General features: G+C 37.8%; 1 protein-coding gene across 1 annotated transcript in view; it reads left to right on the top strand.

Annotated features, from left to right (window-relative positions):
• Positions 1-26685, top strand: part of LOC122808722 (ephrin type-B receptor 5-like) — a 1437003-nt gene that overhangs the window by 1265399 nt on the left and 144919 nt on the right. Inside the window, exon 6 of the mRNA XM_044079715.1 lies at positions 14462-14586. Coding sequence (XP_043935650.1) covers positions 14462-14586 — 125 coding nt within the window. The remainder of the gene's footprint in view (positions 1-14461; positions 14587-26685) is intronic.

The following is a 26685-nucleotide window of genomic DNA, read 5'->3' as shown; positions in this document are numbered from 1 at the left end:
GCAAGTGTGTTGGTACATGAGTAATTTTCCCAGTTAATGGAGGGGTAGTTAAAGTCTCCCAGTATAAGGGTATTGGGTTGTACCCTAATATTTTCCAGTGTGTTTAGGAATGTGGAGTGGGAGTCCTGGGACATGGTGGGAGATCTATAGCAGGCTACAACCTGGATTGCAGTTTTACCCAGTGTTAGTTGTACCGAAGTATCTCTGATGTGTTATGTTGGCTACTAGTCTGGAGGTGTTTATATCCTTTATAAATTTAGAGACACCACCGCCTTTAGTTCTTCGGTCCAGGTTTGGGGTCCGAAAGGTGTGGTATGAATTATAGCTTGTTGGTGCTGGAGTGCTTTCCGGAGCCTTCATTCAGGTCTCAGTCACTGCACAGATGTCAGTGTTCTCCATTTGAAGGAGTGCTTTGAGCGAGTGGATTTTGAGATTTAGACTTCTAGCATTGAGTAGCATTACTCTCAAATTTTGTTTGCTTGTAGCTGTTATTGTGGTAATTTTGTCTTCAGGACATTGCATAAAAAAGGCACTATAGGGGTGTCAAGAGCCTTGGCCAGTATCCGGAATCCCTGGGGTGACAGGTGCAGGCCATCTCAGGCGAAGCATCGATGTCTGTCGATCATGTCATCCCAGGCAGACAGATACTGGATCCCCTTAGAATGACACCAGAAACTTAGCCAATTGTTGAAGTCAATCATTTTCTGCTTGTACTGTGGTATCATTTTGGGTGACTGTTGGATGCTACTCAGAGCTAGGGCCATATCTGCCTGGTCTCTTTTCATGTAGTCCAGGGAGGTACGTCTCAGGTCATTCACACCAACATGGATAATGACAGAGTCATATTTGTACCTGTTGTGGAGTGACCTAAGTGCGTGTGTTATGGGGTGGATGCTGGCACCCAACAGGCAGCTGACCGTGACTTTCTCCTTATTCAACCTAGTAAGTGGGACATCAGTGTGCCTTACTATTGTGTCACCTATGACTAGCGTATTGGGTACGATGTTTTGCCTTATGGGCTTTGGTTGTGTGGCACATTGTTTATGTGAGCTATGTGTCTCATGGTTTATGCTGGGATGTCGTGGTTGTTTGTGTTTCTGCCTCAGAGGTCTCTCTTGTTTGGGCAGATTTTTATTGTGAGCCTCCGGAAAAGTAGGTGTGTGTCTTGTGTTACTATGTGAGGGTTGTGGTGATGTATGTTCTGGAGGGCTATGTGTTGAATGTGGTGTGGTGCAGGTGTTAACCTTCTCCTCTTGACTGGCTAATCCAGTCTTGGCTGGAGAGTACTTGTCTTCCAATTTGGCTATATATGTGCATCTCTCACAAGTCATAGTGTTGAGATGTAAGAGGAGAGGGTTGTCTGTGTACATGAGGCAGTTGCTACATTGCCTCAGGATGCCCAAGTTCACCAGGTTCATAGGAGAAAGCAGAGGAATATATTACGTACTGAGGCCTTTTACAGGAAAAATGTCACTCAAAGTGTCTGAGTGGAAAATAATACGTAGACCCTGAAAATTTAAAGATGAAGTATTCAGGAAGATATTCTAAAGTACGGAAGAAACCAAGCAGTACTTACTGAAAATAAAGATTTAGCTTGTCAAGAATGATAAGAAGAGGAGAGTCACATGAATAGCTACTGCCTGGCTACTACTAGTGCTGGTCTCAGCACAGCTTCAATCTGTTGGGATGCAGTACTCATTTGCTTCTTCTCTCACCAGAAGCGAAATGTCAGCAACAATCCCAAAAAGAGAAGCAGGCCATGGCCTGTTTGGTGACCCACATCTTGTCCCAGATGATGCAAGGGTCTGCAGGCTTGTAGCCTTTTTCTGGTAGATGCCTCAAATAGCAGCCAGACCAACCAGATCTGTTAAGCACAGATACTCACTTTCCAACCAGAAATAGTCAGGAATCAATGCACTCTGCTCCTACTCTCACCAGGATCAGAATATAAGCACAGATTCCAAGCTGTCACCTATAAAGCAGTTATTAAGCTTTCTGGTGATAGCAGTCTCAGAAAATAATGTAACTGCACTCCTTCTCTCATCAGGAGAAAACAAAAGCACTAATCCCAAGATGACTACTGAGAGGCAGAATGTGGGCTCTCCACTGGTGGTCTTGCAGTAGATGCTTAAAGGTAAAATGAAAAAAAATGTTTTATCCTAAACACTGCAGTGTGCTCTAGAGGAGTTAGATGTGAAAGTAGGTAACTTAAGTTTTACCTGTCTAAAAAGTTAAGTTTTAGTGGAGAGTCACTATTTTTAAAACAGCAAGATAGATTGAAAGGGGTGGTCACTTTTTTATTCTGGTACTATGGAATACAGTAGGATAACCAATACATTTAAATAGTTAAAGGGGAGTGATTCCGCAAAATGATAATTTTGTGCTTATTCTCACAAACCAGTAAAAGCAGAGAGAAAATGAGATATATGGTCAAATTAACATAAGGGGCAGGCAACTAGAAAGACAGTGGTGTTTAAGAACATAACAGTAACTGGGTGACAGGGTGAGAAAAATTTCTGTCTGACTCACAAGAGACTGAGCTGTGGTGTCTTTCTAAGTTTTAATATGCAGTTAAAAGCAGAATACATGTAAAACACAGTGTAAAGAAAACAAATCACAGTATACAAAATAGAAAAAGGCAATGAAGTAATACAGAATACAACAAATAAAAAGCAAACTAACCTTTCCCTCACAGCAAACTGTAGCAGAGTCTGGGTGAGCCTTTCCAGTAAAGCTCTGAAATGTTTTACTTTGCCTTTTAAATAGAAGGTTTAGTTCCTAGCTCCACCCCCTCAGTTCACAGATGATTAACCTTAACTGACCTCTTCTAACTTATGTGTGACTCCTTAATTGACCTGTCCTAATTTCTGTCTGACTCACAAGAGACAGAGCTGTGGTGTCTTTTCAAGTTTTGATATGCAGTTAAAAGCAGAATACAAGTAAACACAGTGTAAAGAAAACAAATCAGAGTATACAAAAAAGAAAAAGACAATAAAGTAAAACAGAATACAACAAATAAAAAGCAAACTAACCTTTCCCTCACAGCAAACTGTAGCAGAGTCTGGGTGAGCTTTTCCAGTAAAGCACCCAAGTCTTTATAGATTTCACCCTGATGTCTAGTGTTCTTCCCTGACCCACATCTGTAGATGGTGACTAGTATCCCCTCCCACAATGTTACAGACTTTGGTCATTACTATGGATGTATGACAGCTACCCCAACCCATCTGCCTACATATGCAAAAATTCATACAGTCATTCCACAAACACAAACATTCACACAAACACACACACACACACAAAAACACTCACACACACACACACACACACACACACACACACACACACACACTTAACATACCCCCTCACTAACTCCCTAGTGTGAACCCCCATATAAGCACACACTCATATTTAAACACACAAATACAGACTCTCACATACACACACACACTCACAAACCCTCTTAACACTAACTGACCACTAAACTACCCAGCACTTACCTTTACAGCAATGGATGAACATGGCCTTTTGGCCATGTTCATTACCACAAGCACCCAGGAGTGCCCATACTAAGTTAAGCAGGTAGTTCTGAGGAAGAACACATGGCTAATTAGCATGTCTCTACCCTAGAATACCTATTAGAGTTTAGTACAGCCACAGAGGCAGCCCACAGTGGTGCTGTACATCTTCCTGTTGCAACACCATGGTAGGGCTGCCACTGAATATGGAATGGTTGTCGCTAGGTGTACACCTAATGTACACCTCACAACAATCCTATCTGAATTCAGCTCATTGTCTTGACAACAATTCAAAATTTGTTTGTTCAATCTGAAAGTGTTGTTATTGTTCTGTTACTGATTTCTACATGTTCTGTCTGGCTTTTTGATGTTTTCTCTGCAGCCCTCACCAAGGCCTTTGACACCATCCCCCACTATGGAATCATAGATAAACTTACTAAGCTGGGCATTAATCCCTACGTCACTCGATGGGTAGCCAACTGGCTTACTGACCAAACCCACACTGTAAAAGTAGCTGACTACAAATCCAGCTCCAGACAAGTGACAAGTGGAGTACCTCAGGGTTCAGTCCTGGGACCTCTCTTGTATGGCATCTACTTCTCTGAAATACAGGCCAACACTAAAAGACTCTGGCTAACAAAGTTCGCAGATGACTGCAAACTGGGAGCCATTATTGAACCCCCAAATGATGTGGAAACTCTACAAAAGGGCCTTACAGAAACAGATGTGCCAAGAAATATATAGTTATCCCCTTTGGGAAAAAACATGTACCTGTGAATTACCACATAGGTGGCAGTACACTAAACACCGAAAGTGTGATAAGAGACTTAGGGACACAGGTGGACAGTGGTCTCACCTTCAATAACCAGATCGCCACAACAGTCAGGAAATCCTTCTATGTGGCACACCTCATCACTAAGGGCTTTTCATCAAGAAAAAAGGAGGTCATTGTCCCACTGTACTCATCCCTCATTAGACCCATTATAGAATACAACGTCCCATTTGGTATGTACCTCTCAAGACATCTGCAACAACTGGAAAGGCCGCAGAAATACCTCACTAAAAGAATCATAGGCCTAAACAGATGCCCTATGCTGACCGCCTTAAAAAACTCCAGCTATACTGTGTCGCATATCGTCTACTCCAAGGTGATCTCTGCTTAACATACAGTGCCATGTCAAACCCAGAGCTGTTGGACATGCTACACTTAAAGAAATCCCAATCCCTCAGAGCCACACGTAACAGGGATCTAAACCTTGTCATCACAATAGACAAAACATGCTGGAGGGATAGGTTCCTGACCCAGAGATCCCTCGTCTCTGGAATAGACTGCCCATACATGTCAAGCAGAGCACCTCTTTGGACCTCTTCAAAAGAAACCTTGATGATTGGATGGGAGAAAGGAAATTCACCCCGGGGATCACATCAGTTGCCCTGCTAGACAGGGGTCCAGGAAAGTAAATAGTGTGGGAAGAAATAGCCAGGGAATTGTTATGGCTAGGCTTGTAAAGGCCCTAGGGCCAATAGCCTAGTACCAACCTATGAACCTATGAACCTATTAGCTGTCTATGAGAGAGAATAGACAGGTATTAGAACATTAAAGGGGGAAGTGCATGAACCACTGAAACAGAGGGGAAATCTGGTTTTGTCATAGATCAAGAAAGATAGGATTCTGTATGGCACTATGGTTTTGAGTCAGTAGGGACAGGTATCTTGCCAGGAGTCATGTTGGTTTCATCAACTGCAAAAAGGGAATTAAAGAATTTTGAATGCAATACAATGCAGGTTTTTCTGATAGCTTCATGTAATGTTAATGTCAAATGTGCAAAGATATACAGTGCTATTAACAAGATGGCTTCCTGTTTAATTTGCCTTCAGGAGATTCATCTTGGTAAACAAGAAAGAAGTAAGATAAGTAGAGGGCAATATATAGTTGAGCTACATTTGAAATTGCCAGGAAAAGAGGTGTGGCCATTTTAAGGAAACATAATTTTTTAAGGTGGACAGTAGTTGCCATGACGCTGAAGTCAGGTATGCTATGATCAAAGGAAAACTAGTACTCCAAAATCTTTTCATATACTCAGTATATAGCACACCAGGGGAGAACGGGGAGGGGTGTGAAATATTTGAAGATACTATAAATATCCATGAAGGGATACTAATGTCCACTGTTGAGTGGAACATTTATGCAGCATTCATTGATGTCCATTCTGGCCCAAAGAGATATAGAACACATAGACAATGGAAGCACTTCTTAAGATATTTTTGAGATAATGGGGTTGAGTGATATGAACAAAGCATGTCCCCAAAAAGGGAATTGATTCACTTATTACTCACTCAATAACACAGGGATTGATAGAAAATTGATAGCAAGAAAATACAAGCACATGGTGAAGGCAGCTGGGACATTGCCATTCATAACTTCCAGCCATGCCCTTTTATTAGCTGACATAGTGTTAGCTTGGCAAATAGTGCTAAGAGATGGGCAATTTAAAGTCAGGGTTTTGCAGAGTGGAGTTTAAACTGTTTTAGAAGTTGGGATTAGATTATTTTCACTTATGGCAGCACTGACAGAAATGGATGGAAGTGAATCAAGCTAGATAGGAAGTAGTTGATGAGATTATGAAGAGAAATTAGAAATCCAGAAGACAATGTAAGTGGAGTTGGGGTTGGGAGCTCATATGTTAAGAGAAACTGAGTTGGACGTGGATGGTTCAGCATCAAGGCAATTAGCACTGAGTCCGAGAGAAGAAAATTGCCTAAAGCATTTGATAACAGAAACTAGCTTGTCAGATGATTTAGGTCTCAGGCAGGCCCTAGAGGAAATTCTGGAGGTTTTCAGTGACTTTTATCAGAAACTTTAGTCTGGGCAGGGGGGTGACAGCAGTCAGGATATCTTCTTAAGGAATGTTGTTTTGCCCAGAGTGGACTCAGAGTCTGCGGAAAGTCGATCAATGACTATGGAGGAGTTTTAAGTAACCTTGAGAGCAAGAGGAAAAACAATGGGTACAGATGGTCTTCCTGCTGAGTTATAGCTCTCTGGAGGAAGGAGTTAATACAAGAGGTTCTCTTCTATCTAGTAAATAAGGTGCTGGAGCTAATTCAGATGTTTAGACTTTGGAAAGAAGTGGTGGTGACCATAATTCCCAATGAGGGTAAAGACTTTATTCTTCCTAGAGACTACAGGCTGATTTCTGTTTTAAATCAAGATTGCAAGCTGTTTATGAGCATTTTAGCCAAGATGATGGTGCCAACCATGCCCCCTATAATACACCCAGATCAACGTGTGTTTATTTTGGGTAGACAAGCCTATGATTGTATAGGCTAAACTGTAACAATAATGGAAGGGGCTTGGTGTTCTGGTGCACCTTTGTTGGTTATTAGCCTTCATGCTTTTGATGTGGTTAGATGGAGTTTTTTATTTAAGATCTTTGGAAAGTTTGATTTTCTGTTCAGTTTCTCTCAACTGATTGATACTCTATATGATAGAACAGTGACAAAAATTAAGGTAAATGCTGCATTATTTTAGGAACTTCCATAAGAGAGAGACCCCAGACAGGTTGCTTGCTATCAGCCCTGTTGTTTGTCCTTTACTTAGAGCTATTAGCTGCAACTCTAAAGGACTCCCAGATTAAGGGATATACAGTTGAGGAGCATGAGTTTAAGACTGCATTATATTCAGATGATCTGTTGGTCTACCTTCCTGATCTGCACAGGGATGATGATAGGCTGTTTGACATACTGAAGGAATTCAGAAGAATCTCAGAATATTATGTCAATGTTGCTAAAACCTAGGCATTGACAACAAATTGTATCCCCTCAGTGAGGTTAACAACGGAATTTCCTTTTTTGAATCAGAAAAAGATGAGACACTTTAACTATCTGGTGTGCAGATGCCCAACTGCTGAATGAAACAATCACTCTCTTACATTTGGACTTCTCGTAGAGAAATGCAAAGCACTCCTGTTGAGGTGATCTAGTCTGAATTTAGATTTTTCTCCGGGATTTAGGTCTCCACAGATAGGGTTGCTCCCACATGTCTTGTATCCTTTTTTGACAGTTCCTTTTCCCCAAGACAGATTTGATGGACTATAGGACATAGTGGTTAAAGGTATATATGAACCTAGGAAGATTGCACTGAGATGAGCAAATGCCTCTACTGGGCTCATAGACTTGGAACACAGTCTTGAAAAGTATCAGAGAAGCTTCAGTTTTGAGGAAGTCACTTATATTTGGGTGGAAATGCCTCCACAAATACCACTATATGCAATAGACACTCGTTTTATGTTTCCAGGGACTGCCAACACATGCTGGAGATGAAGGAAAGAAGAGATATGGAATTGGAGGCACATATTCTGGGAATGTCCCCATTTGAGGATATGTAAACAACATTTGTATGCTGTGGAGAGGAAAATATGCCTGGATAGTATATATTTGACAGGTTCAGTTTTCCTTGAGCACTTATTGGGTAGGCATCTAGTCAATAGGAGAAAGAGTACTTGTCAAGAAAAACATAACCCACAAGTGGAAAAGCTGGGATCCTTTTACAATTAATGATGTGCACAGAATACTGGAGGAAGTGTCTAGAATCAGGTTAAGTGGTTGTCAGGGGGGAGGGCAAAAAAAATAAATATCAAATGTCAGTTCTGGCTCAACAAGTATGGGTCAGACTATCCAGTTGGGAGAAGGGCTATTAGAAAGCTGGTTCTCACTGGTTCGTTGGATAAAGTAACATACACCAATCTGCAGCAGTATTTATGATTTTTGATTTATGATTTATGGTTTGTATTTCATGTGTTGATTAAGATTCTTCTTAATCTTTCTATGCATTATGTTATATAAACTCTCATTGTAGGTTAAGCTAACATCACATTTACTGTGCGAGCCATGAATGTTTGTAACTATTATAATAAAATAAAACTGCATTATACCCATGGATGTGAGTGCTGTTTTGAGGTATGAGGAATCTGTAATGGCAGAACCACCATTCATTTCTGTCTTCGTACTGGTATCAGTCACTTGTCATGGGGTTATATATTCGTGGGCATGCCTCATTAAATCCAGTTTGGGCCTTTCATTAACGTGAACTCTCCCATTACTTTAGATGAATGTTGACTCATGGAGGCATTTATCTGTGCTCCTGTTCAGCTGGGATTATAGGCCCTTTCTGGGGGTGGTGGGCTGCACTTGATGTTTTGCAGTAAGGACCATGGCTCTGAGTCTTTTGGCAGTGAAATCTAGGTTCCTCCAGGGCCTCCTTTTTATTAGCTTGGCACCTGCTATGTATTGCGGATATAAGGCTGTTCCTTCTTGCAATATTGTTGTTATTATTAATTATTTCTTCATTTTGCTTTTGTTTACTGGGTTTGACTGACTGGTTTTAGTCAAAAACCCAGCAACGAGGTATGGTAGCCTAAGCTCCCACTTTGGGGACTGTGAAGTACATTGTTCCCAAGTATAAGCACTTTTTTGATGTATTTTTGTTGGTTGACTTTTTTGACAGTCACAAGTACAAGACAGTTTTGCTTACATTTGTAATTATGAGTTTTTTTCTGTTATGATGACTGTTGCACAGTCGATGTTCTTCTTTTGATCATGAGGAGGTCAATTATTGCGTTTTGTTTCATTGTGACACACGCCATGGCTGAAAAGCATCCAAAAAGGACTAGTCCTCCTGCCTTGTTAAAAATAAATGTACTATCATGAAATTAAATAAGTTATAAAGAACTCATTCAAAAATAAGTGCTATTAAAACAATATTACATAAGAAGTACACTATCATAGATACAATATTATTGCAGCAATATTACATAATATACTTCCATAGGTACCATACTATCACAGCAGTATTACATAATATACTACCATAGGTACCATACTATCACAGCAATATTACATAATATACTACAATAGGTACCATACTATTACAGCAATATAACATAATATACTACCATAAATACCATACTATTATAGCAATATTACATAATATACTATCATAGAGACCATACTATTACAGCAATATTACATAGTATACTACCATAGGTATCATACTATTACAGTAATATTGCATACTATACTGTAATAGGTACCATACTGTTACAGTAATATTACATAATATACTACAATAGGTGGCATACTATTAAAGCAATATTACATAATATACTACCATAGATACCATACTATTACAGTAATATTATATAATATACTACCATAGGTACCATACTATCACAGCAATATTACATATACTACCATAGGTACCATACTATCACAGCAATATTACATAATAAACTACCATAGGTACCATACTATCACAGCAATATTACATAATATACTACAGTATGTACCATACTATTACAGCAATATTACATGATATACTACCATGGATACCATACTATTACAGCAATATTACATAATATACTATCATATAGACCATACTATTACAGCAATAGTACATAGTATACTACAATAGGTACCATACCATTACAGCAATATTACATAATATACTACCATAGATACCATACCTTTACAGCAATATTACATAATATTCTACCATAGGTACTATAATATTACAGTAATATTATATAATATACTACAATAGGTAGCATACTATTAAAGCAAAATTATATAATATACTGCCATAGATAACATACTATTACAGCAATATTAGATAATATACTACCATAGAGACCATACTATTACAGCAATATTACATAATATACTACCATAGGTACCATACTATTACAGTAATATTATATAATATACTACAGTAGGTACCATACTATCACAGCAATATTACATAATATACTACCATAGGTACCATACTATCACAGCAATATTACATAATATACTACCATAGATACCATATTATTGCAGCAATATTACATAATATACTACCATAGATACCATACTATTAGAGCAATATTATATAATATACTACCATAGAGACCATACTATTACAGCAATATTACATAATATACTACAATAGGTACCATACTATTACAGTAATATTATATAATATACTACTATAGATACCATACTATTAGAGCAATATTACATAATATGCTACCATAGAGACCATACTATTACAGCAATATTACATAATATACTACCATAGGTACCATACTATTACAGTAATATTATATAATATACTACAGTAGGTACCATACTATCACAGCAATATTACATAATATACTACAATAGGTACCATACTATCACAGCAATATTACATAATATACTACTTTAGGTACTATAATATTACAGTAATATTACATAATATACTACCATAGATACCATACTATTACAGCAATGTGATGTAATATACTACCATAGGTACCATACTATTACAGCAATATTACATAATATACTACCATAGGTATCATACTATTACAGTAATATTATATAATATACTACAATAGGTACCATACTATCACAGCAATATTACATAATATACTTCCATAGGTACCATACTATCACAGCAACATTACATAATATACTACTATAGGTACCATACTATCACAGCAATATTACATAATATACTGCAATAGGTACCATACTATTACAGCAATATTACATAATATACTACAATAGGTAGCATAATATACTGCAATAGGTACCATACTATTACAGCAATATTACATAATATACTACAATAGGTAGCATACTATTAAAGCAATATTACATAATATACTACCATATATACCATACTTTTAAAGCAATATTACATAATATACTACTCTAGAGACCATACTATTACAGCAATATTACATAATATACTATCATAGGTACCATACTATTACAGTAATATAATATAATATACTACAATAAGTATCATACTATCACAGCAATATTACATAATATACTTCCATAGGTACCATACTATCAAAGCAATCTTACATAATATACTACCATAGATATCATACTATTACAGCAATATTTCATAATATACTATCATAGAGACCATACTATTACAGCAATATTACATAGTATACTACAATAGGTACCATACTATCACAGCAATATTATATAATATACTACCATAGATACCATACTATTACAGCAATATTACATAATATACTACCATAGAGACCATGCTATTACAGCAATATTACATAATATACTGCCATAGGTACCATACTATTATAGTAATATTACATAATATACTACAATAGGTAGCATACTATTAAAGCAATATTACATAATATCCATAGATACCATACTATTACAGCAATAATACACAATATACTACCATAGAGACCATACTAGTATAGCAATATTTCATAATATACTACCATAGATACCATATTATTGCAGTAATATTACATAATATGCTACCATAGATACCATACTATTACAGCAATATGACATAATATACTACCATAGGTACCATACTATTACAGTAATATTACATAATATACTACAATAGGTGCCATACTATCACAGCAATTTTGCATAATATACTACCATAGGTACCATACTATTGCAGCAATATTACATAAAAAGTATGCAACCATAGGTACCATAATATTATAGCAGTATTACATAAGAAGTATACAACCATACCTGCCAGCTTTGTGGCATAGAAGGATAGAGCCCTGACTGCAACCCAGGTGGTCCATATTTAACTAGTGAGCCAAGCACCTGAAGATAGGAAATATGAGTTCTTTTTGGTTAGGAACCTTTGAGGTCTTTTTAATTATTTGATGTGTTTACTGAGATGCATCCCAAAAGGGACACTGTACTTAATAATTCATCTGATTAAATTTTGAGTATAAAGGAATGATTACCTCTTTAGTTCTTGATAATACTCCTTTGGCAATTAGATGTGCTAAATAAAAGGATTTCCTGACAACTGCTGTTACATGATGGTCAAAAGAGAAGGGAATTATCGACCCAAGTTCCTAGATCCCTGCCTACATTTTCATTTTGTGGTGGTATGTTATCTATGCAATATGAGGAGTGGGGGTTGTCTACCAAAGATGATGATACTCAACTTTCCATCATGTAGTTTGAGCCCATTTTTAGTACACTAAAGGTTTATTAGGGAGAATTAATTCAGGAGGGTTTGGATGGCAGGGTGAGTTAACAACAGCCCCCAGTTTGCAGTCATCTGCAGACTTTTTCAGCCAGAGATCTTGGCTTTCTGCATCAAGATCTGAGAAGTAAAGGGTAAAAAGGAGAAGTCTCATAACTGAGCCTTGAAGACCACCCCTAGTCACGTCCATACTTTCTGACGAGGTACCTGTAACTTACAGTGTGGGGCTTCTGTCTTTCAGACAGATTGCAATCCATTTTACTCCATACAGGTTGATTTTTAAAACCTTTAGCTTCTGTATGATGCCAGCATCAGGAATGGTACTTAAGGTCTTAGCCATGCTGAGATATGCTACATGTACTGTATGGCCACCAGCTACAGAATTTGTAACCTTTTTTTGAAGAAGATTACCAGATTCAGTAGGTGGAATATAACTTTCACAAAGCCAAATTGTTTGGGGCTAAGTCTAATAATAGTTTTGATATTGTAGTTTTAGGTCACTTTTAATACATTCCTTGGCTGTGCAGATGAATCTTGTAAAACTGTAATAACCTGAGTTGGTTGTACGTCCAGTCTAATGGCTGGGTATTTCCAATGCAGTCTACCACTCATTAAGGATGAAACCAATAGCTAAACGTATAGACTCCCCTAATTATGACAACTTCAGCAATGCAAGCAGCAGGAACATGGTTGCCTCTAACAGTTTCGCAATACAAATCAATCATACACTTAATTAGTACAATAGGCTTATTTTCACTTAATTACCAGACTCACTGCTGAAGAATTTTAGTTTGTGAACATTTTAAATATAGTATCATAGCTTTCTGCAACATTTAGAGGAAAGTTAGGAAAAAGTTTTCTCTTAAATTATCAGAATATTTAGAATGTAAGTGCTTTAGCAGACACAGCTGCCCACATCAGGACTGACTTTTTTTTGACTTAAAAAGAAAACAAGAAAAAGCAAACAATGACAAATGTTATAAGAGAGTTTTAAATATGGAAGAACAAAAAAGGATGAACAAAAGAAAAGAGAAACAAAAGAAAATGGAAAAACGGGAGGACAAAAGCCAACACACAAAACCCCAAAATGGAGTTAGGCAGGGAGGTGGTATGAGAAATAGAAAACAAACTACTGGGTATGAAAAAAAAATAGAAGTTTCATTTAAAGGATCGGTCTTTCAGTAAGTAAGAACACATCCTTTTTACACACCTACCAACCATGGCAGTTTTAAAAAGTACATCCTGGAAAATTCATGCAAATGTTAAATAATAGAAGATGGGTCAAGCTGTTTATGTTAAATGTCATATTTTTTTTAATACCATCTGGTTTAGTGTTGCATCACTGTAAAATCTATGGAAATGGCACAACAGTGAGCTAAGATGGTGGCTTGATGCTGAGAGCGCCAGCCTTAGGATCATATGTAGAACTTATTGAATTAATTCTAAATGGAGAAATGTATATAACGTAACACATTTCTTTGTATAGCTGTGTTACTTAAGGTGGTAAGTAAAATAAACAAGGATGGAAGTAGGATCATCATTTTGGTATTCCAGGATACTAGTCAGAATGTTGGATATACTAATACTGTGAACTGTAGTGATTATTTTTCTTTCTTTAGAAAAATATATTGTAAACCCATATCAAATATCCATAAAATAAACATTATTGTTAAACGGATTGTGTAAGGAGTATTTCAGAAAATTCTAGAGCAGCTGTTATGAAAACGTTATCTATTTGTTCTTAAAACTCTGTCCATGTTTAAACTACAGGCTAAATTAAATAGTATATCTGAACTTTTAAATATTTTATTCTTATTTCAGTGTCATTAGCAAAAGAGCCTGTAGGTGGTGTTGTAAAGTGTGCTACACAACAGTTTTTGGAAACCACTTTTTCTATATCTTCATTTTCTTGTAGCACCATCAGCTGTTCCCATGATGCATCAGGTCAGCCGTACAACTACAAGCATCACACTATCCTGGCCACAACCCGATCAACCAAACGGACTGATACTGGATTATGAACTTCGTTATTTTGATAAGGTAAGCACACATATTGCATGAAAGTGAAGAGAGAGATCTTGTATTTAGCCTTATTTAGTCTTTTCGGTCAGGTGTATATACACAGGATCAAACATCTTGTAGGAAATGCTTGCCATCTTACTGTGTACTCTGTCAAATTTAATTCTGTGATCACATTAACAATACTGCTGGTATGACAGACACTTCACCCAGTTCATTCTCTTTTTTTGGAGAGATACCTTCTGCATATCATTCATAATAATACCACAGCTATACTTAAATCTAGACTCAGTAAGGGGGTGATGAATTAGGAATTCACACCTGGGATACAAGGTAATAGTGTTCTTTATCAGGACAGATAATGTCTCATAAACTCTTTTCACGGATAGAAGTTTTTTTTTCTTTGCTCCCAGCAGCCTCTCCTCATTCACTAGATCTGTCAAACACTCCTCACAGACTTACTCCCACCCATGCTCGAGGTCAGTGAGGGTTTTCTGCTTATCTCCTAACATCCATCCTTGTGTGCACCCATTAACATCTGGCAATGAAAGTGTAATGGGAATGTGGTAGCATATTATCCTGCTTCCACTGCAACCCAGACTAATGTCCCTCTTGACTTTCCTTAGGACAAAGCCCCCTTCACCAGGAATCAACCACAAGGTAAGCCAAAGGCACACAGAGACTTGAAACACTAATTGAACTCAGCTCATTATTTTTTTATGAAATTGTGAAAGTACTAAAAAAAACAAAATATTGGACTGTGGTGGTGGTGCTGCGGTAGCGTTGTCGCCTCACAGTAAGACGTTGTCCTGTTCGATTCTCAGCTAGAGCGTCTTCTGTGTGGAGACATGCGTGAAGGGGCATACCTTTGTTGAAGGTTGTACATCAGGGCTGGCAACTCGGCACATAAAAATCTACTGCCAATCATTAGCGGGCCGGAGTTCCACTGTGGCGACCCCTAACCAGAAAAAGCCGAAAAACACAACAACAACTAAATAAAACGAAATGGAACTTCATCATCAGTGAAATTAGGAAATGGAGATGGGTAACACTAGTACCAGAATGTAAGAGTTGGTAAGTGGTTCTTCAAAAGATGTTGGATCATTAATGAATTGATGCTGCTGACTAGAAATAGTATAACTTTATACTAGCCAGAATGGCCTCTGTGATGAACAGTGGCTATGGTCTCAGGATCCATACTGCTGCCTCCAATTTTTGTGTGACAAATGGGCATGTAACCTCACCCAGTGGCACCAGTTACTATGCAAGGGATGATTTGCCTTAACAGTGTAGACTACACACTGCTCCCTCAGGTAATGACGACTATTGCTTCATTACTCATAAACCTGGCCTTACCACTCACTATATGCTTAAAATAATGACTCCTCTTTCTGTACATCATGAACTCCCTTAGAATGCCAAAGCATACCTCTATCCACATTGCTGTTTAGGTTCCTATGGGCCTATGTCACGTTCACTGTTGTCCTTCTGGCGTCTATGCTACACATATCAAACCAATCGATTCAACTTGATCTTTTAATGCATTTACATACGCCTTTGGTCCTTTTTCATGTGATATGATCTCCAAAACTAAAACAGCTGTCCAGCTGAGGTTTCAGAAGAAACTTTATTCATAATGATAACCATCTCAATGTCCCATAAATCCATATGTGTCACTCAGCACTTGCGATTCTCATTTGAATTGTCCAGAAGCTTCTGTGGATTGACAGCTTACATGTTACTTAAACCTATTTTGCTTGTCAGCCTTACATAAGTCATGATTGACAGCATCAGCTACAGTGAGTATCTGTTGTTGCTAAGGTTACCTACTGATATGTTGTTAACTCCCTTTTCAAGGGTAAGTTTATTAGCATTTAACATTCTGAAAATTGGAGTTTTAATTTCAGTAGCATTACTTCTTTAGACTTTCTCTTTGAGATCATGTAAATCCTATCTTGCATTGTTTTCCCATTTATTGCAGTGTTTTGCTCTTGGCATATGTTTATTAGTATCTGGTGGTAGTTGTTTTTTGAAAATGAAAAACAGTGTGCCAAGTTAATTATAGAGCCTCTGAGTTATGTTCATCTGTGTTTTGCAGTGTTCTGTGAATGTAGTCAGACCATCTCTGAAAACTACGCCACCAGCACACATTGTGAATGAATACATTTATAAAAAAACGCAAGCCTAATTTATACTTTTTCTGTATAGAAAGCAATACAGTGTTGTTCTTTTTCCTAAATCTAGAAATATGCTTGGTAAACAGTAATACATGAAGCCAATGGTCACCCAAAATAAGAGAAAGCATGTAGCACTACAGTAACGCTGACAAAGACAGCCAACCTTACAATAGGAGGTGCTGATGACCGCCATTGACAAGATCGTTCAAGCAGAAAACATACTTACATATTTATCATTTCCCTAGGCATGTATTATTTCAGTTTACCTAAAACTGTCAGTCTGAGAGATAAGACAATACTGGATGGAAAGGTCAACAAATTACATTGCAGACATTCATCTCAGTACATTACAGGATGCCACTTCCATCTGATCCAGTCTGCTGTGGCACAATACTGACCATACTTCAAATATATTTATTTATTATTTATTTACTGACATTTGGTAACAGGGAAAGCCCAAATGGACAGTTAACCATTTTCAGCAGAGGCCCTGGGAGAAAAGCTCTAAAGTATTACAAAAACATTTTAAGAACAATAACTTTATAATCTTGAAATATAATAAGAAAACATCTACAGTTTAAATAATTATACCAACTTGGACATTATGTGAAAACAGTGGTTAAGAACAGATAGAATTTGTATGGGAATTATAATATTTAAAAAATGTTTAGCCACTGCATAGAGAAATTAAAGGTAAGATAGTATAATACAAACAGAAACTGCGTTATGAAGTGAGATAAAAAAACAGGGTTATGGCATATTTAGAGAGTCATGGTAGAGAAACAGATTGAAATAAGGAAGTGAGTGAAGAAGGGACAGTAAGGGAGTATAAGGTATAAATAGTTATTTGTTCATATTTAAGAATATAGTTTATCCTGGGTTTGAGTAAGAACAGCTCTACATTCTGGCTAGGAAGTATTTTAGAATAGTTTTAAAGGATCAGAAGGAGGATATTGACCTGACAGATCCAGGTAAGGAGTTCCAGACCTTAGAAACATGGAATGAGTGCAGTCCATGCCCAGCAGATTTCATAGGTTTGTGGACAGAGAGCAGTCTTTTGTTATTGGACTGATTGGGAACATAGTTGTGTAGAATGTTATTTAGTGCTGGAGAAGCAGGTGGAGGCCAGATAATTTTATACAAGGTAAGAAGCTGTGCATTTAGGCTTTTTATTGCTATACAGTGGTGGGTTCTAAAAGGGGTATTTGCTGCAAATTTTGTTATGCCTGGAGGTTAGTAAGAATGAGAGTGATGGCAGTGCCATAAAGCAGTGAGGGTAGGAGGTAACTAGTGACAAGTGTACTTAGTTACGTTGCTAAGAATATTTTTTGCTCTGTAAAGCATCATTAGTTTTTGGTGATTTTTTTCATGCAACTTTGTATTATCATCCACTATCATCCCTAATAATTTCCTATGAGAAGTGTCTTGAACAGTTGTATTAAGAGAGAGGATTTTAATTTTAATTTTTTTTTATATATACACCGCGGTGGTACGGCGGTAGCATTGTTACCTCACAGCAAGAGGTTCTCCCGTTCGATTCTCGGCTTGGCTTGGGAGTGCCTTCTGTGTGGAGTCTGCATGTCCTCCTCGCGGTTAGGTAGCGTTCAAAAGGCATGCGTGCATAAATGGGCATGCCTTAGTTGAAGGTTGGGCATCGAGTTGGCACCTTGGCATTTTGTAAAAAATCTACTGCCAATCATTAGCAGACCGGAGTTCCGCTGTGGCGACCCCTTACCAGGAAAAAGCTGAAAGACGAGAGAGATGAGAGCAGAATTTGGAGGGGGGGTAGTTTGGGTTGAGCATAAACTGCAAGTAACGAAGCCATGTCTCTGTGGCTCTTAAAGCTTCCTGAGTAATTGTCTGGAGATTTTTTGGAGATGTGTCAAGTTGTCTGATGTGAGTCGTCTGTGTACTGTATTAAGCAGGCCTGTTGTGTGGATGTGTGGGGGATGTTGGTAAGAACGATAAAGAGGAGGGGACCAAGGCCAGACCCTTGTGGTACACCAGTGGTGACTGGGAGGTATGGAGAGAGGGATGAGTGCCATTTTACTGACTGATACTTAAATAGACAAGTAGCTGTTGAACCATAGATGATTTTTATAAAGTAGTAAACCTTAGATTTTACAATACATCATGAACATTTTATTGTCAAAAGCATGCTGCATTACTGGCCTGTGATCTACTGAATAGAACAGAATACAGTAACCAGCCACAGCTGATATCTTGTGTTACTTTAGGCCCTTACGCCTGTCCTCAAAAAGAACTCTATGGACACTTACTGCTGCTACAGTACCTAATGCTCACTATTTGCCGTACTAAACAAACCATGAAAATAAGTGTGTATGTGTACCTGTAGCTATCCATTGATATTTATAGATAGATGATAGCGAGATAGATAGAGAGATAGATAGATGATAGATAGATAGATAGATAGATAGACAGATAGACAGACAGACAGACAGACAGACAGACAGACACACACACACACACAGTGACAAACATTAAATTATTGACAAAAGAAACTTCAGTCTTTCAACTTTATTCAAGATGATTTTTCTGGTGCTTTGGCTTTTCACCTGCAAGGAAAAATAACATAGAAACAAAAACTAACATTTAAATAACATTTTGTGACTTCAAAACCACTATTAAATTATACCTTAACATCAGCTGGATCTGTAATTGTAATCATCTTACCTGAATCACCCTTTTCCTCCTTCTTTAACCCCCCTACCTTCCTCCCTTCCCTACTATTACTTACAAACACTTATTATTAATGTAGCACTGCAGATTCCAAATTCCATTTACATCTGGTTCATCTTCCATCTTCCTCCTCACTGGTTCGTTATCTCTCCTTCTTCATTTTAGACATTTGCTCCTTTTTGTCTTTTCTATAATTCTCATGGCTTGTTTACTTTATTAGTGGAACTTGTTGCTTAATGTATATTGCTGCACTTTTGATATATTGTTAAACTGTTTTACTGTATACTCAATGTTTTCTTCAACTTATTGTATAATGCTTTTGTTTTGTCTTACTGTGGAGCTTTTCTCCCCAGGCCTCTGCTGAAAAGGGCTTCTGCTCAGTCAGACTATTCTGGTCAACAAATGTCAAATAAATAAAATAAAATAAAATAAATAAATAAATGCACTTCAAAGGAAATTACAATAATATTTTAGTCAGAGATAATATCATGAACCAAATGGCTCACAGTAAAAACTCTTGAGGTATAATGCTCCTGTGATTTAAAAAAAAAAGTCTGGTTTCTGTGTTTACAGATAATCTTCTCAGGATACAGTTTGTTCTGACTTTTACAATATTTTCTGAGACACTGAAAAAAACTAGACCTAGTTGGCTTGATCTTTCTAACTTTGTGATCCTTCTTTTGAGGGAAATTCTCCCAGAAAGAATTGTTTTCTCTGAGAATGTACGCTACAACATATGTTAATCGCAGATATTGCTTCTTCACAAAATGTTGCTGTTGAGCAGTTATTATGTTAATTGGTAAATTTCCTTGCAAAAAATGTAAAATTTGTTTCAAGACAGTGAACCTGAGTAGATCTCAAACTATTAGAGATACTAGGCACATATTTACCTAAAATTACTTTATATCCGCAGTGGTGCAGTGGTAGCATTGTTGCCTCACAGCAAGAGGTTCTCCCATTTGATTCTCAGCTAGTGTGCGGGGAGTGCCTTCTGTGTGGAATCTGCATGTCCTCCCCACGGATTGAGTGGCGTTCCAAAGACATTCGTGAATGGGCATGCATTCGTTGAAGGTTGGGCGTCGAGCTGGTAACTCTGCACTGTGAAAATCTACTGCCAATCATTAGCGGACCGAAGTTCTGCTGTGGCGACCCCTAACCGGGAAAAGCCGAAAGACAACAGCAACTTTATAGGTAGTAAATGCACCCTGGATTTTGGAACATGAGACAAGCCAAGTAAACTTTTAAAATCAAGATTCTTGAGAAATGGTCTGACGTTAGAAATTGTGATTCAACAAATGTTGTTGCACTGCATGCATGGACGTGTCCTCAGACAACATTGATGTTTTTTTTTTTTTTTTTACTGTTCTGGCTGTTCCTAGTTTAAACAGATTGGGGGGACTTTAGTTAGAACGTTGTTGTCACTTGAATTTCATCTAATTTTTGAATGTAAAATTTTAAGTAATAACAGTTTAACAGAAGCCTGAATTGATCTATGGTTATATAGATGTGATATCTAATATGTATTTAAAAAACTATACTGTGATTTTTTTCTTAAAGAAACATGGCTGTAAACATTAATTATTTAATTAATGTTTGTCTTTGTCTTCCTTTTGTTGAATTATTTTTAAATCTTGGTTGCTGGTAATATGCTGTATTTGTGTTGGATGTGCTTGTCTGTCTCTCTTTCTATGGATTGATGTCTTGTCTGAGGCTGGCTTCCTGCTTTACATCCATTGCTTGGCATGATGGATTCTAGGAACACACAACCCTCTACTGTGGGTAATAAAAATTAATGACTGAAAGAATAAAAGAATGAAAATGCAGTGTTGGAAGATTCCTATGAGTCATAACCTCTACTTGATCATCTAACCTTTCTGACAAGCAATGAAAGTGAAGGCGTTTATTTCACCACAGTGCTACTGTACATGGTAAATATGAAATAAAAATAAGTGCTGAATGACAGTCTGCATCAGGGTTGAATGTGCTATATAGTAAGCAATGTTAGAAATAACATAGACTTTACTGTACTGTCTTATGTATTGGTGGTCATGCCATGATGTCTCCTAGGTACAGTATGACTTTGCCAACCAGAATGCATCATTTTTCCATAAAATTCCATGTATGGAATGCTTCTACTAATAATGTAAAATAATAAAGCCCAGATTGTGTCCTAGCTTATCCAACTGACTAGCAGCTCGATACCCTGATGGTGCTAGCAGGGAGGATGGGAAGTGACCATCTTGGGGGGGGTATGATGATTCCCACCTGGATTATTCCACTGCTGGTATGACAGGGCCTTGGTGAAGAGCAAAATCCCATCAGCACAGAGGGTGCTGGTGCCATAAAGGATGTTGGAATGACCTATCAAGCCAGTGATGGTAGTTCCTGTTAACACATCTGGGGGAGCCTGCCTGCCTGGACAAGGAGGCATAGGTGGCCCTTGCAGTGATGCAAGTGCACCTGTTATCAACATGGGCAGGATTAGACCATGAACATGAAAAAGGTCTTATTACTGGAATGCTAGTGAGTGTTCTAATCACCTTTATGGCTGCCTGGATAATGGTCTACCTCAGACAAGGTAATGTTTGACTGAGGCAAGGCCTGATGGTCTGTAGGGAAGGCGGCTAAAATAATAAAATAAAATTCCAAGTATAGAGGGTCCCACCTGTTTAGTGGAAACATTGTGACATAACACACCAAATATATAAGAATGCTTATCTTCAGAGCCTGCATAGTTGTTCTCTAGCCTGCATATCAAAGATTGATAACAAACAAGTATTATACACATTTACACTTTCCCAGTTCATGGGGGACTCCAACAGCTGCTGCAGACATAAAGACTGCTCATTCCTAGGGAGATGGTTATAAGGCATCTGGTACATCAACTGATGCATGAAGAACATATCTATTATAGCTAACTAGGAGGTCCTTCCTCGATAGGTCATAGATTCAGCTGATGGCCAAGTAGTACCACCTGGGATATAGAATCTGTAGAACTGACCTAGACCAGGAATCAAATGGCTAAGACCTAGAAAAGAGACTTAGAAAAAAGTAGCCCAATTCCTTGAGTCATTCTTGGACCAATAATGCTTGTTGAAGATATATATATATATACATATATATATATATATATATATATATATATATATATATATATATCTTGAGGATTGAGTGTCTGCAACATACATGTCTGCAGTTGAAATGTTATTGAAGTAAGCATTGGAAGAAGCCACTCTAATCAGAGTGGGCTTTGAACACAACATTTGCTAATAGGTAGTTGGTTCACTCATGATAAAAAAATATACATTTGGCAATTCATTTGTGAATTGACGTTTAGCATGTATTTCATTCTTCAGAGCAAAGGGAAGTAGTTTCTCTTCCACTTTCCTAATCTAAACCATCCTCTTGTAGCACTTTAATTGATGATTCATGCCTAGCATGTAAACTGGCAGATGAATTGACTCATTCGGGAAAACCTTCAAAATCACATTTGGGAAGATGCATGAGTTCATCCTGAGGGACATTCAGTCCTTATGAAAGACCAAAATTGGTTATCTGTATATGAGGGCCTGAAATACCAAAACAAATGTGCAAAAGTGATGGTCCCAGAAGCAAAGTTTTCCAAGAAAACAATTTCAATGCCACTGTTGCATTTGCATGAAGCAGAAAATGGAGAAGTCTATCTACTATTAGGTTTAGGTCCCACAGGAAGAAGGTTTCTTCTTTCTTAAGGAGCTGCTTGACCACCCAGAGCTGGGAAGCATTTCTGCCTTTCAAAAAGTCATGATGTGGATATGCTGACATGTAATTTCACTGTGGAATAATAGAGACATAGACCATACAGATGTCTGAAGTAGATAAGAATCCCTTTTAGACTAACCAAATGAGGATATACAGAGCACATCCAGACTGAGAACATTTTCTAGTTGGAGTCATAGACCTGCTTGGAGATGGCTTTATGGAAGCCACAGTAACCTCAGAAACAGCAATCAGCAAGTCCAGTGGTCTAGATGGATGTATATATCAGGATCTATGTCCTTAGGTTGAACCACCCCTACCTCCTGTTTGTCATGTTGCATTGAGCAGAACAGGGAAAGGTCCGCATTCTGCCAAGTGATAAACACGTTGAACTCCAGAGTTCCCACATCTGGAACACCTTGGCCAGACCCAACTTCTGAATCTGAAGATTTGGGAAAGAACTGGAGACCAAGAGGATAAGACTATGTGATGCTTAAACGATTTCATTGGAAAACAAAAAGGTTTCTTCCTGTTTATAGGAATGGACAGAATTTGGAAAGAGGAGCTGGTGAAGTTCTCAAAGGGTGCTATAGAAGTCCTTCATAGAGGGAAGGCCCTTCAGCCTCTTCTGGAGGTCATCCCCCAGGTACTGAGCAAGTTGGCTAAAAAGTATATCCATCAGAAAACAGTCATTGAGGGTCTTCTTCCTGGGCTTCTCCTTAATGGATGCCACACCTGTGTAATCCTCCTTAAACTCATACTTTGTGGGGTCATTAGCTTGCCTAATGCCTTTCTCACCTGGTGCACCTGAATTTGAAGGCAGTGGAAAGAATAGATGAGTACTCCATGCCCAGCAAAAACAAAAGAGTACATCTTCTTGCCCCATCTGTGTACACACCTGGAATCCATAAAATGCTGCATTTTAGTGAACCTTTTTTGGACCAATGAGACACAGGAGTCAGTTCTAGGATGCTTAGTGAAACAATTGACACATTGTGCCTATGATTTGTAAAAGACATCAACCTTTTTTGGTCAGGCAGAACAGAATCATGGTGCCTTCAGGCTGTTAAAATAGCATCTATAATGACAGGTCCTAAGGGAGAGATGACTTTGGGATCCTTGGGTTTCTTTCCTAGGAACTCCACTAGAAACTTATGGAAATGGTGGATAGAGTCCATTGGCAAATCCAGGTCATTCTTCAGCAGGCCAGTGGCATCTCCAAAGAAGTGGCCTCATTATCCCTGTTGAAATTGGAAATGTTGGGCTTGAGATCTTCCAAATCATCAAAGAACCTTAAAGGTGAGGAAGAGTATGAGTCTGCACAAGTATGAGGGCATGGCAAATGGCCAGTGCTTATTGAATGATCACACACCAATGCTGAACCACAGGATAGCCAACGATAGAGTATTGCAAGAGAAACTTGTACCTGAACTCAACAGGCTTCAGCCCAAATTCCCTAATGATATTATTGCTCAAGTTACACCAGACTTCAGATAGCTGCTTAACATTCAGACCCCAAGGCATACACCCCAGTACAGAACAACCAAATGGACCTTATCAACTGAGCTATTCTGACTTACATGGCTCTAAGAGCTGGATTCAAGTGGAGATCCTCCAGCACTTGGTACCCACTGTGCATCTCAGTAGATAACTCCCTGGATCATATTGGTCAACCAGCAGCTCCAGTCAATAATCTGAATATATGCACTCCCAGGGTGGGGCAGAGTATGCAATTATCCAGTCATTAGTGTCCTTGACCAAGGATGAAGACAATTTGAAACTCCAGATCTCACTAATTGCAAGTGCACTTAACCTTGAGGACTTTCAAGCCTAGTTAGCCTCTGGTGCATTTTATTTTGACAGAGTTCCTAACAGTCTTTTTCAGAAGAGTTTTTTGACTGCCGACATCTTTGAAAATGGGCCAATAATTGTTCCCACATTCACTGCCAAGCTGCCACCTTCAGTGTTAAGTTGTTTTATATTTATATTACTATGGCTGCTAGCAATAGCCTTCATGAAACTCCTAATGCATTGCATGTTGAGCTGAATGGAGGTATTAATCAAAGAAGTATGGAAACATTTTTACATACAATTCATAAGGATGGTTGTCAGCTACACAAAGATGAGACATTTTACAGGCTTTTTCTAAACAAATGAATGATCTTCCAGTGCCCCCATATTAAGTACTGAAGTTAAAGAATCAACAGACAAGTTGGATTGTCTTATGATACAGGATAGAAATGCTTTTGTAAATCTTAAGATGGCAAGCAGCTATATGGAGCTTGATAAAACCTACCCAGTCTATGTGCAGTTAAGAGTTCTACAGCACCCTTTGACATTTTCATGAAATGCTAGAGGTTTTTATAGCAAATGAAAATAAAAACTATTAAACAGTGTACTTTAGACTGGATAAAATTCTTTTTGGCATAGAGGATCTTAAACAATAAAGACTGGACAAGCAAATTAAGGATGAAGTAAGGTTTATTGGCAAAGTTAAACAAATTGGAATTGGATAATGTACTAATTGGCATTAACACAAAAATCAATTCACTTGAAGAAGATCTTGTTAAAAGAAAGATATACAAAACACAAAGAAACATTGGTGATTATAAACCAAAATAGGCCTTCAACTTGGGAAACTGTAAAATCTTTGCGAGGACGAGTGTCAAAAGTATGAACAATGTCTTGCATCAACAGCATGACTCTGAGGCTTCTAGGACTAGTGTTTGCCACAGAAGCACAAGTAATAATGCTTAATCCTTAAACAGACCCTGGACTACTAGTTCTGAGTTAGAAATGGAAGAAAATGCTGTAGGCAATCAGAGAATACCCAACAAACATGAGAAAACGAAAGCTACAGTCTCTGAAAAACTTCCATAATGCTAAAGGACCGAATTGGTAAAAAATAGTTTTTCTGAAACACCGACTGATTTTTGTATCCCTCCATTTAATTTCTTGAGGATTTATGCCCAAATGACAGTGATAATGACAATATGTGGTAAACTTATGTGACTATGAATTGAAAAAGTATGAAACCGTGTTACTGAAATATTCCCACAGTCTTTCACCAAGCTCATGAACTAAAAACTGAACTATTTAAACCTTTATGTCATTCAGTTCTCCTCCTCATCATATAAAACTCTGTTCAAGGTAAATGTATTATCTCTCCACCGTTATTTTGAAAGTGTCTGTTCATTTTATTGCTCTGAAATTGTATGTGCTGTTCCTTAAACATGGATTATATTAATTCACATACCAAATTTATTCCCCCTTCAAAAATCATACAGTTAAATTTTTTTCAGTTGTAATAAATTTGAATTAGATAAAATCTGTTTGAGCTTTAAGAAAAATAAGAAAAAGATCTTCTATTGTAATCTGTCTAAATATGAATGGTAGGGTCTTCAGTGTTTTAAGAGATTATTAGAATTTCAAATTTTATATAGGTAAAACTAACCGGAAACTGAAAGACAAAGTATGGGATCATTTTCTTATTTGCCTATGAAAA

The sequence above is a fragment of the Protopterus annectens genome, chromosome 8.part0 (assembly GCF_019279795.1).
Source record: "Protopterus annectens isolate FY-2018-M chromosome 8.part0, PAN1.0, whole genome shotgun sequence".
Taxonomy (NCBI): Eukaryota; Metazoa; Chordata; order Ceratodontiformes; family Protopteridae; genus Protopterus; species Protopterus annectens.
This window is presented reverse-complemented; position numbering and strand designations above follow the sequence as displayed.